At 31.9% G+C, this 14084-nt stretch overlaps 1 protein-coding gene across 1 annotated transcript; it reads right to left on the minus strand.

Moving 5' to 3' along the window:
• Positions 1-2272: 2272 nt before the first annotated feature.
• Positions 2273-13674, minus strand: LOC134719432 (adenosine 5'-monophosphoramidase HINT1-like). The gene is made up of 3 exons (XM_063582432.1): positions 13499-13674; positions 3962-4066; positions 2273-2630 (listed from the first exon to the last, which is right to left on the minus strand). Exons 1-3 carry the CDS (start codon positions 13607-13609, stop codon positions 2466-2468), a joined length of 381 nt encoding a protein of 126 aa, XP_063438502.1. The 5' UTR covers positions 13610-13674; the 3' UTR covers positions 2273-2465.
• Between the last annotated feature and the right edge of the window lie 410 nt (positions 13675-14084).

A 14084-nucleotide genomic window follows, 5' to 3' on the forward strand; every position in this document is an offset into this window, starting at 1 on the left:
ACACACCAACTTTAAAAGTCAAACAACAGAAAAAAGAATCACTGAACTGCTATAAAACAAAAGCCAAAATATATAGAAAGGGACTTTTTGGTAGACATACCATATTCCTGAAACATGTAATGAGATCAAGGTCAGATGACACCTGCCAGTTGGACATGTGCACCTCACAACCCTTATATACACCAATTGTACAAGAGCTATTGATTATAGTATCGGAGATATGGACTTGACCACCAACACTTAACCTTGTCTACTGATCCATGAAATGAGGTGGAGGTCAAATAAAAACTGTCTGACAGACACAACTTCAAGGACCTTGCAATGTAAGAATATACTTAATATAGTTATCATACTACTCATAACAAGAGAGTAATTAACAATATAAAAAATCTCAACTTTTTTCAAGTAGTCACTGAACCACGAAAATGAGGTCAAGGAAAGTGGACATGTGACAGACAGAAACTTCGTAACATAAGGCATCTACTAGCATTTACAAAGTATAAAGCATCCTGGTCTTCCACCTTCTTTATAAATATATAACTTTTAAAATTGTATTTCAAAACCTATATCTCCTACAAAGGTTTGATTTATATTTTCAGTTATATTGACTTATTTACAAAATATATTTGTCCGAAGTTAATGTCTGTTTAGAATATTTTCTAGAAAAAATTTGTAAGGGTTCCACGGAACCCAGTGTCTTGCCTACTTTTGCTGTAAATCGCAGGCTCAACAAAAATGAGGAAAAATCAATAAAATTATTCCTTTCGATATTATCTTATGATTGTAAGAAGCTTCTTTCCAAGTTTGGTAAAAATCTAGGATAGTTAATGAATCTAATAAATGTTTTGAAAACTTTTAACTGCAGACTGTATGTAATGTTAACTGGAAGAAAATCTAAGTCCATTCAAAAGTAAAATACAGAAAAAATGGAGTTATCTTTTTACAAAATTTAAATCTAGATACTATCTTGTGATCATGCATTAATTAGATTCTGTCCAAGTTTGGTACAAACCCAGTATAGTTTAAGAAAGTTATTAAAATTTAAAAAAAATTTAACCACAGAGTGAATGTAAAATGTTTCCCCTCAGAAAAACTAAGCCCATTTAAAAGTAAAATACGGAAAAAAGAGAATTTTATTTTTTACAAAATTTATTTCTGGATACTATCTTATGATCATAAACAAGCTTCTGTCCAAGTTTGGTAGAAATCCAGTATTGTGTAAGAAAGTTATTAAAATTTCAAAAACTTTAACCACAGAGTGAATATTTGTTGACGCCGCCGACGACAACGGAATGTAGGATTGTGTAGTCTCGCTTTTTCGACTAAAGTCGAAGGCTTGACAAAAACACAAACAAAAGTAATTTGACCCGTTGATAAATTTTTTCCCAACACACCTCAATCTCATTGTTGCTCCAAATGCATAAGGATTTTAAGAAATATGCAAAAAGCTGTGTTTTACCTGCTTGTTCTATTGAAGCCATAGATGCGATCTTTGTTATCTGACTGGAATAAAAACATAAGCTTTACACCTGTTACCATAAGGATCATAAACTCCTTGTTTGGTAGAAATTGGTTCTGTGGTATCAGAGGATAAGTTCACAATGACAGATGCCAAGTAATGGCGATAGCTCACTTAGCCTTTGATTAAAATGAACAAATTTTAGCCATTTATGGCCATGGAAATTAACTCATACCAAATTTCCTCTAAACAGATTTGATGTAGGTTAATAATCTCATTATTTTGAAAATGTTTGCTCCTAACATATTTTTCTCTTTTCAGAGGTTTTCAAGATAATAGACAAAACTTCACTTGAAGTTTACCAATGATGCCATGCTGGTTTTATCAGACACATTTTAAAAACTAAATATTTATACCCAACTCAATAATGATTTTGCCAAAGGTTGTATTAAACTGGCAAATCTATTTTTTGAAGAAGTTTTTGTAAAAGTTTTTGATGCCACCCACCATGTAATGAGAACATTTCTCTTGGTCTTTCGGGAAAGGTAAGCTAAAAATGGGTTGTTAAATTTTTCTAAAATTTTCAAAGAAGATAAACTTGAACATGTTGAACTGTTGATCATATGTTAGTTTTGCTGTAACTGATTTTCTTATATATTCTACTTTCAGACACATCAGCCATGTTTGATCAAATACATTGAATCACCTGATCAGGTCAGATGAGCCCAAAAAGTATACATTTAGGGTAATATTTGCTAAATAACCATAGTGCTGCTGATGCTTGCGAGATTTATATAAAAACAAAGAAATAAAAAGTGTATGTTTAGATTTTTATAGAGCATGTAGATAAATATTGCATCAAAAAGCCACATTATAAATATTGTACAGACATGATAGAGCACTAAATAAAAGTATTCATAAAATTTCCAAACATGTGGAAATTCAGTTTGATCAACTATCTTTCTACTGTCTTGTCCATTTGAGGGAAAATGAAAGATGATTGAATTTATCCTGGAGGCCATCCCATTTGACGACCACCCATGACATGGACGTGTAGATGGTAAACAGATTGACCTCCCTTGACTCCGTCGTTAATGGTTACTCTAAATCCATCAGCTAATCCTACATCCTTAGCAACCTTCCTAGCAACTACCAATAAATGTCCAAGTAGCTGAAATAATAAAAAAAAACATGCATTAGTTTTCTCATTTTAATTGTTTTACTTTAGTCATTTTTTAATTGTTTTACTTTAGTAATTTTTTAATAGTTTTACTTTAGTCATTTTTTAATTGTTTTACTTTAGTCATTTTTTAATTGTTTTCCTTTTGTCATTTTTTAATTGTTTTACTTTAATCATTTTTTAATTGTTTTACTTTTGTCATTTTTTAGTTGTTTTACTTTTGTCATTTTTTAATTGTTTTACTTTTGTCATTTTTTAATTGTTTTACTTTAGTCATTTTTTAATTGTTTTACTTTAGTCATTTTTTAATTGTTTTACTTTAGTCATTTTTTAATTGTTTTACTTTAGTCATTTTTTAATTGTTTTACTTTTGTCATTTTTTAATTGTTTTACTTTAGTCATTTTTTAATTGTTTTACTTTAGTCATTTCAGGGCCTTTTATAACTGACTGTGTGGTCAGGGCTAAAACTCATTGTAGAAGGCTATACAGTGACCTATAGTTGTGATAATTTCCATGTCATTTTGTCTCTTGTGGAGAGTTGTCTCATCTGCAATCATACCACATCTTCTTTTCTATATATAATTTTGACAGACCAAATACATTAAAACTAACATTCACATTTGATTGTTTCAATAAGGTAATTAACATTAAGAAGACTTTACAACAAGATTTTATAGAGTCTAACACACCTTGGCTGAGCAAAGTTTAAAAACAGAACCTCAGTATTGACAGGCTTGTTATTACTGTAGATAAGTTATTTATGCAAGTATGCCTGCAATATTCACCACTGGACAATAAGCATTTGTTCTGTATCTTTGTATGTTTTCGGAATTGTGTGGTGTCGGTCCATTTCGTAGATAGAGAATACATTATTGTTAAGGGGCCAGCCGAAGCCAGCCTCTAGATTTAGGGCTGTATATTGCTGCATTGAAGACCCATTGTTGACCAGTCCTTGATTTCGTAAGACTGGCATGATAATACGGATATTTTGTGTTATTAAAATTTGCTGTTACAAAATATTAGAAATTATTATAAATTAAGGAATGTATCTCCCTCATGCAAAGCTCTGATTCCTTTCACGGATTTGGCTATACTTTTTGAACCTTTTGGATTATAGCTTTTCATCTTTTATATAAGCTTTGGATTTCAAATATTTTGGCCACGAGCATCACTGAAGAGACATGTATTGTCGAAATGCGCATCTGGTGCAAGAAAATTGGTACCATTAATTTTATTAAGAATGACAAGAAAATGGGTTGGAGCTCCTGCTGTTTTATCAATAAAGGCAGCACATTGAAAGTCAAATGAACATTCTAATTACCTGTTCATCAGTATCTTCAGCATCAGATAACTTAACAATTGGTTTCTTTGGTATAACAAGGAAATGTGTGGGAGCTTGAGCACTGATGTCGTTGAAGGCTACACACTGAAAAGATACAAGTTTGATAATTGAGTTGTAAATATAAGATACATCTAACATTTTTTTTTTGTAAGTGTCCAATTTCTATAAAAGCAAGTCCTTGATAATGTAAGAAATGTATGCAGTCCTGGTATCAATACAATGTTGACTGTGCAAACACATCAACATAGGCGAGGGTCTAGATGGAGGTTTACAGGACAGTGAATATTGGGCAAAAAAATACAGAGAACAGAGTAAATTGAGGGAAAAAAATACAATAAGAGGATAATTTTGCAAAAATCCCAATTTTAGAAAAGTTGAAAATATGCATTTTTTCGCAAAATTAAAAAAAAACCATTACAAATTTGGTTGACATGCAATCTTCACTAAAATGAAGCTTAAACCAAGTTGTATCAATGTTACATATGAACATTAATGAACCAGATGCTCCGCAGGGCGTAGCTTTATTCGACTGCAGAGGTTGAACCCTGAAAGGTTGGGGCAAGTATGGACACAACATTCAAGCTGGATTCAGCTCTAAATTTGGATTGTGATTACATAGTTGACACAGCATAGGTTTCTGACACAGAATGAATGTGTTCTAATGAACTTAAAATGTTTGTTTTCTCTTAGAGCAATTCACTATGCTGTTGAATACTAATCCTCTCAAAAAAATGTTTGAAGAAATTTTCTTTTTATTTATGAAATTTCAAATGAGAAAAATTGAACCCAATTTTTTAATCACATCCCCCTTTCCCTTATTCCAAAACTAATCTCAATTAAAATATTCTAATGGAGTTTGCAACAATAACTACTCATTTAAATACATCATAAAATATTTAGATGTAAAAAAAACTGCTTGTTATCACTGAATGGTAAAGATTATTTAAATTCATCAGTTGGTAGTAAAAAGTGAATATACATTGTATATTGTATATAACAAAGATTTAAGTTGATTCTGGACAAAGAAAGATAACTCCAATTAAAAAAAAATCTTGCTATTGCACAATATTGTGCAATAAGATATTTCTTGCTTACTATTCTGGACAAAGAAAGATAACTCTAATTTAAAAACCAGATGCTCTGCAGGGCGTAGCTTTATACGACCGCAGAGGTTGAACCCTGAACATTTGGGGCAAGTATGGACACAACATTCAAGCTGGATTCCGCTCTAAATTTGGATTGTGATTAAATAGTTGACACAGCATAGGTTTCTGACACAGAATGAATGTATTCAAATGAACTTAAAATTTTTGTTTTCTCTTAGAGCAATTCACTATGCTGTTGAATATTAATCCTCTCAAAAAAATGTTTGAAGAAATTTTCTTTTTATTTATGAAATTTCAAATGAGAAAAATTGAACCCAATTTTTTAATCACATCCCCCTTTCCCTTATTCCAAAACTAATTTCAATTAAAATATTCTAATGGAGTTTGCAACAATTACTACTCATTTAAATACATCATAAAATATTAAGATGTAAAAAAAACTGCTTGTTATCACTGAATGGTAAAGATAATTTAAATTTATCAGTTGGTAGTAAAAAGTGAATATACATTGTATATTGTATATAACAAAGATTTAAGTTGATTCTGGACAAAGAAAGATAACTCCAATTAAAAAAAATTCTTGCAGATATTTCTTGCTTACTTTACCGGACAAAGAAAGATAACTCTTAATTAAATTTTTTTTTTGCTATTTCACAATATTGTGAAATTAGATATTTCTTGCCATTGCACAATACTGTGCAATTGAAAAGACTTGCTATTGCACAATACTTAATATAATAATTTTAGATCCTGATTTGGGCCAACTTGAAAACTGGGCCAATAATCAAAAATCTAAGTACATTTTTAGATTCAGCATATCAAAGAACCCCAAGGTTTCAATTTTTGTTAAAATCAAACTAAGTTTAATTTTGGACCCTTTGGACCTTAATGTAGACCAATTTGAAAACGGGACCAAAAATTAAGAATCTACATACACAGTTAGATTCGGCATATTAAAGAACCCCAATTATTCAATTTTGATGAAATCAAAACAAAGTTAAATTTTGGACCCTTGGGCCCCTTTTTCCTTAACTGTTGGGACCAAAACTCCCAAAATCAATACCAACCTTCCTTTTATAGTCATAAACCTTGTGTTTAAATTTCATAGATTTCTATTTACTTATACTAACGCTATGGTGCGAAAACCAAGAAAAATGCTTATTTGGGTCCCTTTTTGGCCCCTAATTCCTAAACTGTTGGGAACGAAACTCCCAAAATCAATACCAACCTTCCTTTTGTGGTCATAAACATTGTGTTTAAATTTCATTGATTTCTTTTAACTTTAACTAAAGTTATTGTGCGAAAACCAAGAATAATGCTTATTTGGACCCTTTTTTGGCCCCTAATTCCTAAACTGTTGAAACCAAAACTCCCAAAATCAATCCCAACCTTTCTTTTGTGGTCATAAACCTTGTGTCAAAATTTCATAGATTTCTTTTAACTTAAACTAAAGTTATAGTGCGAAAACCAAGAAAATGCTTATTTGGGCCCTTTTTGGCCCCTAATTCCTAAAATTTTGGGACCAAAACTCCCAAAATCAATACCAGCCTTCCTTTTATGGTCATAAACCTTGTGTTAAAATTTCATAGATTTCTATTCACTTTTACTAAAGTTAGAGTGCGAAAACTAAAAGTATTCTGACGACGACGACGACGACGCCAACGTGATAGCAATATACGACGAAAATTTTTTCAAAATTTGCGGTCGTATAAAAATTTGCTATTTCACAATATTGTCTAATTAGATATTTCTTGCCATTGCACAATACTGTGCAATTGAAAAGACTTGCTATTGCACAATACTTAATATAATAATTTTAGATCCTGATTTGGACCAACTTGAAATCTGGGCTCATAATCAAAAATTTAAGTACATGTTTAGATTCAGCATATCAAAGAGGCCCAAGAATTCAATTTTTGTTAAAATCAAACTTAGTTTAATTTTGGACCCTTTGGACTTTAATGTAGACCAATTTGAAAACAGGACCAAAAATGAAGAATCTACATACACAGTTAGATTTGGCATATCAAAGAACCCCATTTATTCAATTTTTGATGAAATCAAACAAAGTTTAATTTTGGACCCCGATTTGGACCAACTTGAAAACTGGGCCGATAATCAAGAATCTAAGTACATTTTTAGATTCAACATATCAAAGAACCCAACCGATTCATTTTTTGTCAAAATCAAACTAAGTTTAATTTTGGACCCTTTGGACCTTAATGTAGACCAATTTGAAAACGGGACCAAAAGTTAAGTATCTACATACACAGTTAGATTCTGCATATCAAAGAACCCCAATTATTCAATTTTGATGAAATCAAATAAAGTTTAAATTTGGACCCTTTGGGCCCCTTTTTCCTAAACTGTTGGGACCAAAACTCCCAAAATCAAAACCAACCTTCCTTTTATGGTCATAAACCTTGTGTATAAATTTCATAGATTTCTATTTACTTATACTAACGTTATGGTGCGAAAACCAAGAAAAATGCTTATTTGGGTCCCTTTTTGGCCCCTAATTCCTAAACTGTTGGGTCCTAAACTCCCAAAATCAATACCAACCTTCCTTTTGTGGTCATAAACATTGTGTTTAAATTTCATTGATTTCTATTTACTTAAACTAAAGTTATTGTGCGAAAACCAAGAATAATGCTTATTTGGGCCCTTTATTGGCCCCTAACTCCTAAACTGTTGAAACCAAAACTCCCAAAATCAATCCCAACCTTTCTTTTGTGGTCATAAACCTTGTGTCAAAATTTCATAGATTTCTATTAACTTAAACTAAAGTTATGGTGCGAAAAACCAAGAAAATGCTGATTTGGGCCCTAAAATGTTGGTAATCATCAAATGTTAAATTGACCAGTTATGTGTATAATATATGAAGCCTTACAAGCAACCTTTCTGTTAATTGCCAGATAGATATGCAAACTGCTTAGTTAATAACATGGTTAACAACTGACCAAATGTTTGACCAGATGGCAGTAACCATGGTAACAGCAATTTGGTTTGTGTATTTTTCTTGAATGCATCATTATTATTTATTTATCCTTATTATTTCCTATTCACTTATGTGTTATTCAAATAAAGTTGATATGATGGACTTTGATTTAAAATCAGTCACAATGTTCACAAGCCTCAATGTAATAAAATGTCAAACATTACCATTCTATCTCAAATGGTGTTAATTGCATAATTTTATTTAACATTTGATGAAAGGGAAAAGGTTGTGTGCAGGACTGAAATATGCTAATAAGTGGTATGCGATTAAGTGGAATTGACTCTAATAGGTTTTCATTCGAATTTTAAAAATCAACCAATAGATATAGGAATAGGTAGTGTGAGTGCCATCTTTAAACTTCTTACCAAAAAGAAGTTGTTTTGCAATGAAGATCTAAAGAGCACAGCTATTGTTTGTAGATGGTGATGTGATTGTTTGATCTCTCTAAATCTGAAGAAAACATTATACCCATAAAAAGATTTAATTGCTATTAACATTCCAATATATTTTACCGATATTTAGTCCAATCCAATTCGGTAAAAAAAAATGCACTTAGACTACTTACTGTAAATGACTATTTGAGTCAAGTGTTTCAAAACAAGGTCATCACGAGCTGGAGATGAAAAAGTTTAGAAATTGAACATCTGTTTTAAAACCCAGTATAATTATAATTTCATTTGTTTAAACGGGCAGTGCATTAGAATAAAATTAATTTTTCCTGGTTGTTTCATCATATGTAGTATAGAGGGCGTAATGTTTTCCCGCTTCAAAATTATTTTCAAGGTATTTTATTGCCTTTGTAATCATTCAGCACGACATCGTCAATCTGTCAGAGCAGTCAAATTTCTTGGTAAATTTTAATTCTGGTTTGGACCAACTTGAAATCTGGGCTCATAATCAAAAATTTAAGTACATGTTTAGATTCAGCATATCAAAGAGGCCCAAGAATTCAATTTTTGTTAAAATCAAACTTAGTTTAATTTTGGACCCTTTGGACTTTAATGTAGACCAATTTGAAAACAGGACCAAAAATGAAGAATCTACATACACAGTTAGATTTGGCATATCAAAGAACCCCATTTATTCAATTTTTGATGAAATCAAACAAAGTTTAATTTTGGACCCCGATTTGGACCAACTTGAAAACTGGGCCGATAATCAAGAATCTAAGTACATTTTTAGATTCAACATATCAAAGAACCCAACCGATTCATTTTTTGTCAAAATCAAACTAAGTTTAATTTTGGACCCTTTGGACCTTAATGTAGACCAATTTGAAAACGGGACCAAAAGTTAAGTATCTACATACACAGTTAGATTCTGCATATCAAAGAACCCCAATTATTCAATTTTGATGAAATCAAATAAAGTTTAAATTTGGACCCTTTGGGCCCCTTTTTCCTAAACTGTTGGGACCAAAACTCCCAAAATCAAAACCAACCTTCCTTTTATGGTCATAAACCTTGTGTATAAATTTCATAGATTTCTATTTACTTATACTAACGTTATGGTGCGAAAACCAAGAAAAATGCTTATTTGGGTCCCTTTTTGGCCCCTAATTCCTAAACTGTTGGGTCCTAAACTCCCAAAATCAATACCAACCTTCCTTTTGTGGTCATAAACATTGTGTTTAAATTTCATTGATTTCTATTTACTTAAACTAAAGTTATTGTGCGAAAACCAAGAATAATGCTTATTTGGGCCCTTTATTGGCCCCTAACTCCTAAACTGTTGAAACCAAAACTCCCAAAATCAATCCCAACCTTTCTTTTGTGGTCATAAACCTTGTGTCAAAATTTCATAGATTTCTATTAACTTAAACTAAAGTTATGGTGCGAAAAACCAAGAAAATGCTGATTTGGGCCCTAAAATGTTGGTAATCATCAAATGTTAAATTGACCAGTTATGTGTATAATATATGAAGCCTTACAAGCAACCTTTCTGTTAATTGCCAGATAGATATGCAAACTGCTTAGTTAATAACATGGTTAACAACTGACCAAATGTTTGACCAGATGGCAGTAACCATGGTAACAGCAATTTGGTTTGTGTATTTTTCTTGAATGCATCATTATTATTTATTTATCCTTATTATTTCCTATTCACTTATGTGTTATTCAAATAAAGTTGATATGATGGACTTTGATTTAAAATCAGTCACAATGTTCACAAGCCTCAATGTAATAAAATGTCAAACATTACCATTCTATCTCAAATGGTGTTAATTGCATAATTTTATTTAACATTTGATGAAAGGGAAAAGGTTGTGTGCAGGACTGAAATATGCTAATAAGTGGTATGCGATTAAGTGGAATTGACTCTAATAGGTTTTCATTCGAATTTTAAAAATCAACCAATAGATATAGGAATAGGTAGTGTGAGTGCCATCTTTAAACTTCTTACCAAAAAGAAGTTGTTTTGCAATGAAGATCTAAAGAGCACAGCTATTGTTTGTAGATGGTGATGTGATTGTTTGATCTCTCTAAATCTGAAGAAAACATTATACCCATAAAAAGATTTAATTGCTATTAACATTCCAATATATTTTACCGATATTTAGTCCAATCCAATTCGGTAAAAAAAAATGCACTTAGACTACTTACTGTAAATGACTATTTGAGTCAAGTGTTTCAAAACAAGGTCATCACGAGCTGGAGATGAAAAAGTTTAGAAATTGAACATCTGTTTTAAAACCCAGTATAATTATAATTTCATTTGTTTAAACGGGCAGTGCATTAGAATAAAATTAATTTTTCCTGGTTGTTTCATCATATGTAGTATAGAGGGCGTAATGTTTTCCCGCTTCAAAATTATTTTCAAGGTATTTTATTGCCTTTGTAATCATTCAGCACGACATCGTCAATCTGTCAGAGCAGTCAAATTTCTTGGTAAATTTTAATTCTGGTTAACGTTTATCAAGCTTTTATTTGGAGAGTTTTTTTATTGATACTGATGTTTGAATTATATATTATATATATGTGTAGATATATAATGTTTGAATTGTGTTTATTTCTTATTAAATATAAGTTGTCATGCGACTATCCACTTTACAAAGTCTTTTATGGTGTGTATATATATATTCAGAGTGTATATGTATACTTGGATATTTGGTACAAGTATTGGTTATACTTGGATATATTGGTACAAGTATTGATTATACTTGGTTATTTGGTGCAAGTATTGGTTTTATGTCTACATTGATGGGTGGTTTATACCAGGAGAAAAGTGGGTTCCAACTACGTGTCCCCATTCAAATGCATTGATTATCAAACAAAAGAGAGTAACACAACTTGTCACTCTGTACTAATAATTTATTTTCTCTAATTATGACTTATGGTACATAGGTCAACTGCTGATCGTGGTAATAAATTTCCCCCCCCCCCAAAAAAGACAATAAAGTCTTCAAAGTAGTAAAGATAATTATTTAAGAACTCTGACAAATCACTAAAAAGGATATTTTGTGAATCAGAGTAAAATTTTAACAAATGGACGCTTACACTAGCATTAAATGACCGTATGACGCAAGACGGCAAAGGGCATAATTTACAACTCTCTAAAATAGGATAGGTAGTTTTACATAGTCTTATCGGGGCCTTTTATAGCTGACTATGCGGTATGGGCTTTGCTTATTGTTGAAGGCCCCATGGTGACTCATAAAATCAAAGTGCTGGATAGCACCTCTGGAAAGTTTGCAACTGTAGCTATGTATTATTCCCAAAGGGTTATAGGCGTGTATTATTTCAAATATGTATTTCATCTCAGCTTTGATGTTTTAAACTAAACCATCGTCTCGTCAGTAATTATCAAAAATCACTTTTTTTATGTTTATCATAAAAAGTTTTGATATTTTCTCATGATTGCAACCTTAAGCTGCAGATCTAAAATAAAGAAATATATATACATGAAGAAAGCTCTGTTAATTTCTTTAAGTACCATGTTAACTTCAAGGGCCTGTGAATTAGTATTTTTCTATTGATTTAGGTCCTTCATATTTGTTTTTTTGTAAATAAGCACGTAAGTTTTTTTGTTTAAAATTGTTCCACATGTTTCATATCGGGGCCTTTTCATAGCATTGGTTCTTTGCAAAAAGTACTGCATCCTCACTTATAAATATGACAGTTACAGTAACTTAAACCAATACAACTGTAAAGAAAATGATATATATATTAAAGGCTTTTATTAAAAATAGGGAACATGTCCATGGGACTCAAATGATGCCATCGCTAGCATTGGATGAAGACCGAAGAAGAATTGACGTTGGGTCAATGTTTTTTCTGCTGTCAGTTTGATCCACTTGAGCATGCTAAATGAGTAAAGGCCCCTATATCCACATTGGAATGCATTTAAATAACAGAATTAAAAGTTTTCAAATGATTTTTGGCATCAAAACCTTTTGATCGATGTTTAGACAAATACAATGCATTTTTTTTTTTTTTTATGAAAGCCGGTACCGTATTTACAAATGTACCTGTACTCGTTCATTGATGAGACATTAGACATATAATTATGGAGTATTTTATATTCTAATTATATGGAGTATTTTATATTCTATCACCTGTGTTTTGTTATAACAAACCATTATCACTTGTCAATTATCCGACCGATTGGCAGTCAAAATGTCAACTTGTTCTCGCATTTTTATCAGTCATTCCCGATTTTTTGATACTCTCGGGCTTTTACCACGTTTACGTACATACATATAGTAAACAGGTAAAAGAAGAGCGGAAAATGTTCATTCATGAAATTTTCATGAATGAAACTGACGCAATCTTGCGTAGATTTCTTGTGATTTTCTCTTCAGCGTATGGCAGATCCGCGAAGTAGTGTTTGAGATACCCATGTTCAAAATGAAGTTAAATTCATCTGAATCGTCGGTGAACATTCAATTCTTTTTTTTTAAAGCTGTAATCTTTTCAGTCAAATGAATAGTTACTCAAAAGAGCCTTCCAAGGATCAGAATTCAAACACGTACTAGTACTAAATTATCTCGGATCAGAATAAATGGCGATAATCTGTCACCATAAGTTTGAGGCCAACGGCTATGGAAAGTAGCAATAGCAAGCTATAGCAAACTTTCCAAAAATAGCCTATACAGTCGTCATAATCATTAGGACTAAGTAAACTCATTTACCTTTTTTGTTTGGCCTACATGTATGTGGTTCAAAATCATGTTTGTTTTTATAAATAGATTTGGTTTTAACCGTTTAGATAACTTGAATAATGCTGGATCATAATTTGATTATTATTGTTGTAAAACATCAAAGCAAAAAAATGTAATAGTCTTTTTCAAGACGTCATAATTATTTGGACTAGGGGACGAACGAGAAAGGGGACGAACGTGAATGGGATTCACCATGATTGAGAAACCGAAAGTAGACCGTATTTGGTGTTATTTATGTTTATTGGGTGTACCTGCTCATCCTCATAGATAAATTTAGTTGGTATTTCACCCCTAACAATTTTCCCAAATATTGTATCTCCTTCTGGTTGTGCAGTTTGTGCCTTTTCTGTTTCTGAGGCCATGCCGGATTCTGTTGGCTAGAGCGTCAGGGTACCGGAAGCTACCGAGTTTTGACGAAGGAAAATCAATAAAGCTTAATACCAGTGCGTCAAAGAATATAACAACGTATAGGAAATCCCCACAAAATCAAATACTTCAAGAAAATTATAAGATTTTTAAAGATAAGATTGGTCGTCGTACTCTATTCTAAACAATACATGGAATATTATTTAGATTTGAAAATTTTGACAGAACAGAACATAACATGTTTTATTTCCAATTAAGGGGCATATATATATACAACTCGTCTAAACATCAACCCAACAATGTTAGATCTGTAAATTTGCTTTCGCAAATTTATGGTTCTTCCCTCGCCGGGATTCGAACCCATGCTACAGTGATATCGTGACACCGAATCGTCTGCACTGCAGCCGTCCCGCTAGACCAAACGACCACCTGGGCTCTCAAAACTAGAGGCTCTAAAGAGTCTGTGTCGCT

The sequence above is a fragment of the Mytilus trossulus genome, chromosome 5, assembly GCF_036588685.1.
Source record: "Mytilus trossulus isolate FHL-02 chromosome 5, PNRI_Mtr1.1.1.hap1, whole genome shotgun sequence".
Taxonomy (NCBI): Eukaryota; Metazoa; Mollusca; class Bivalvia; order Mytilida; family Mytilidae; genus Mytilus; species Mytilus trossulus.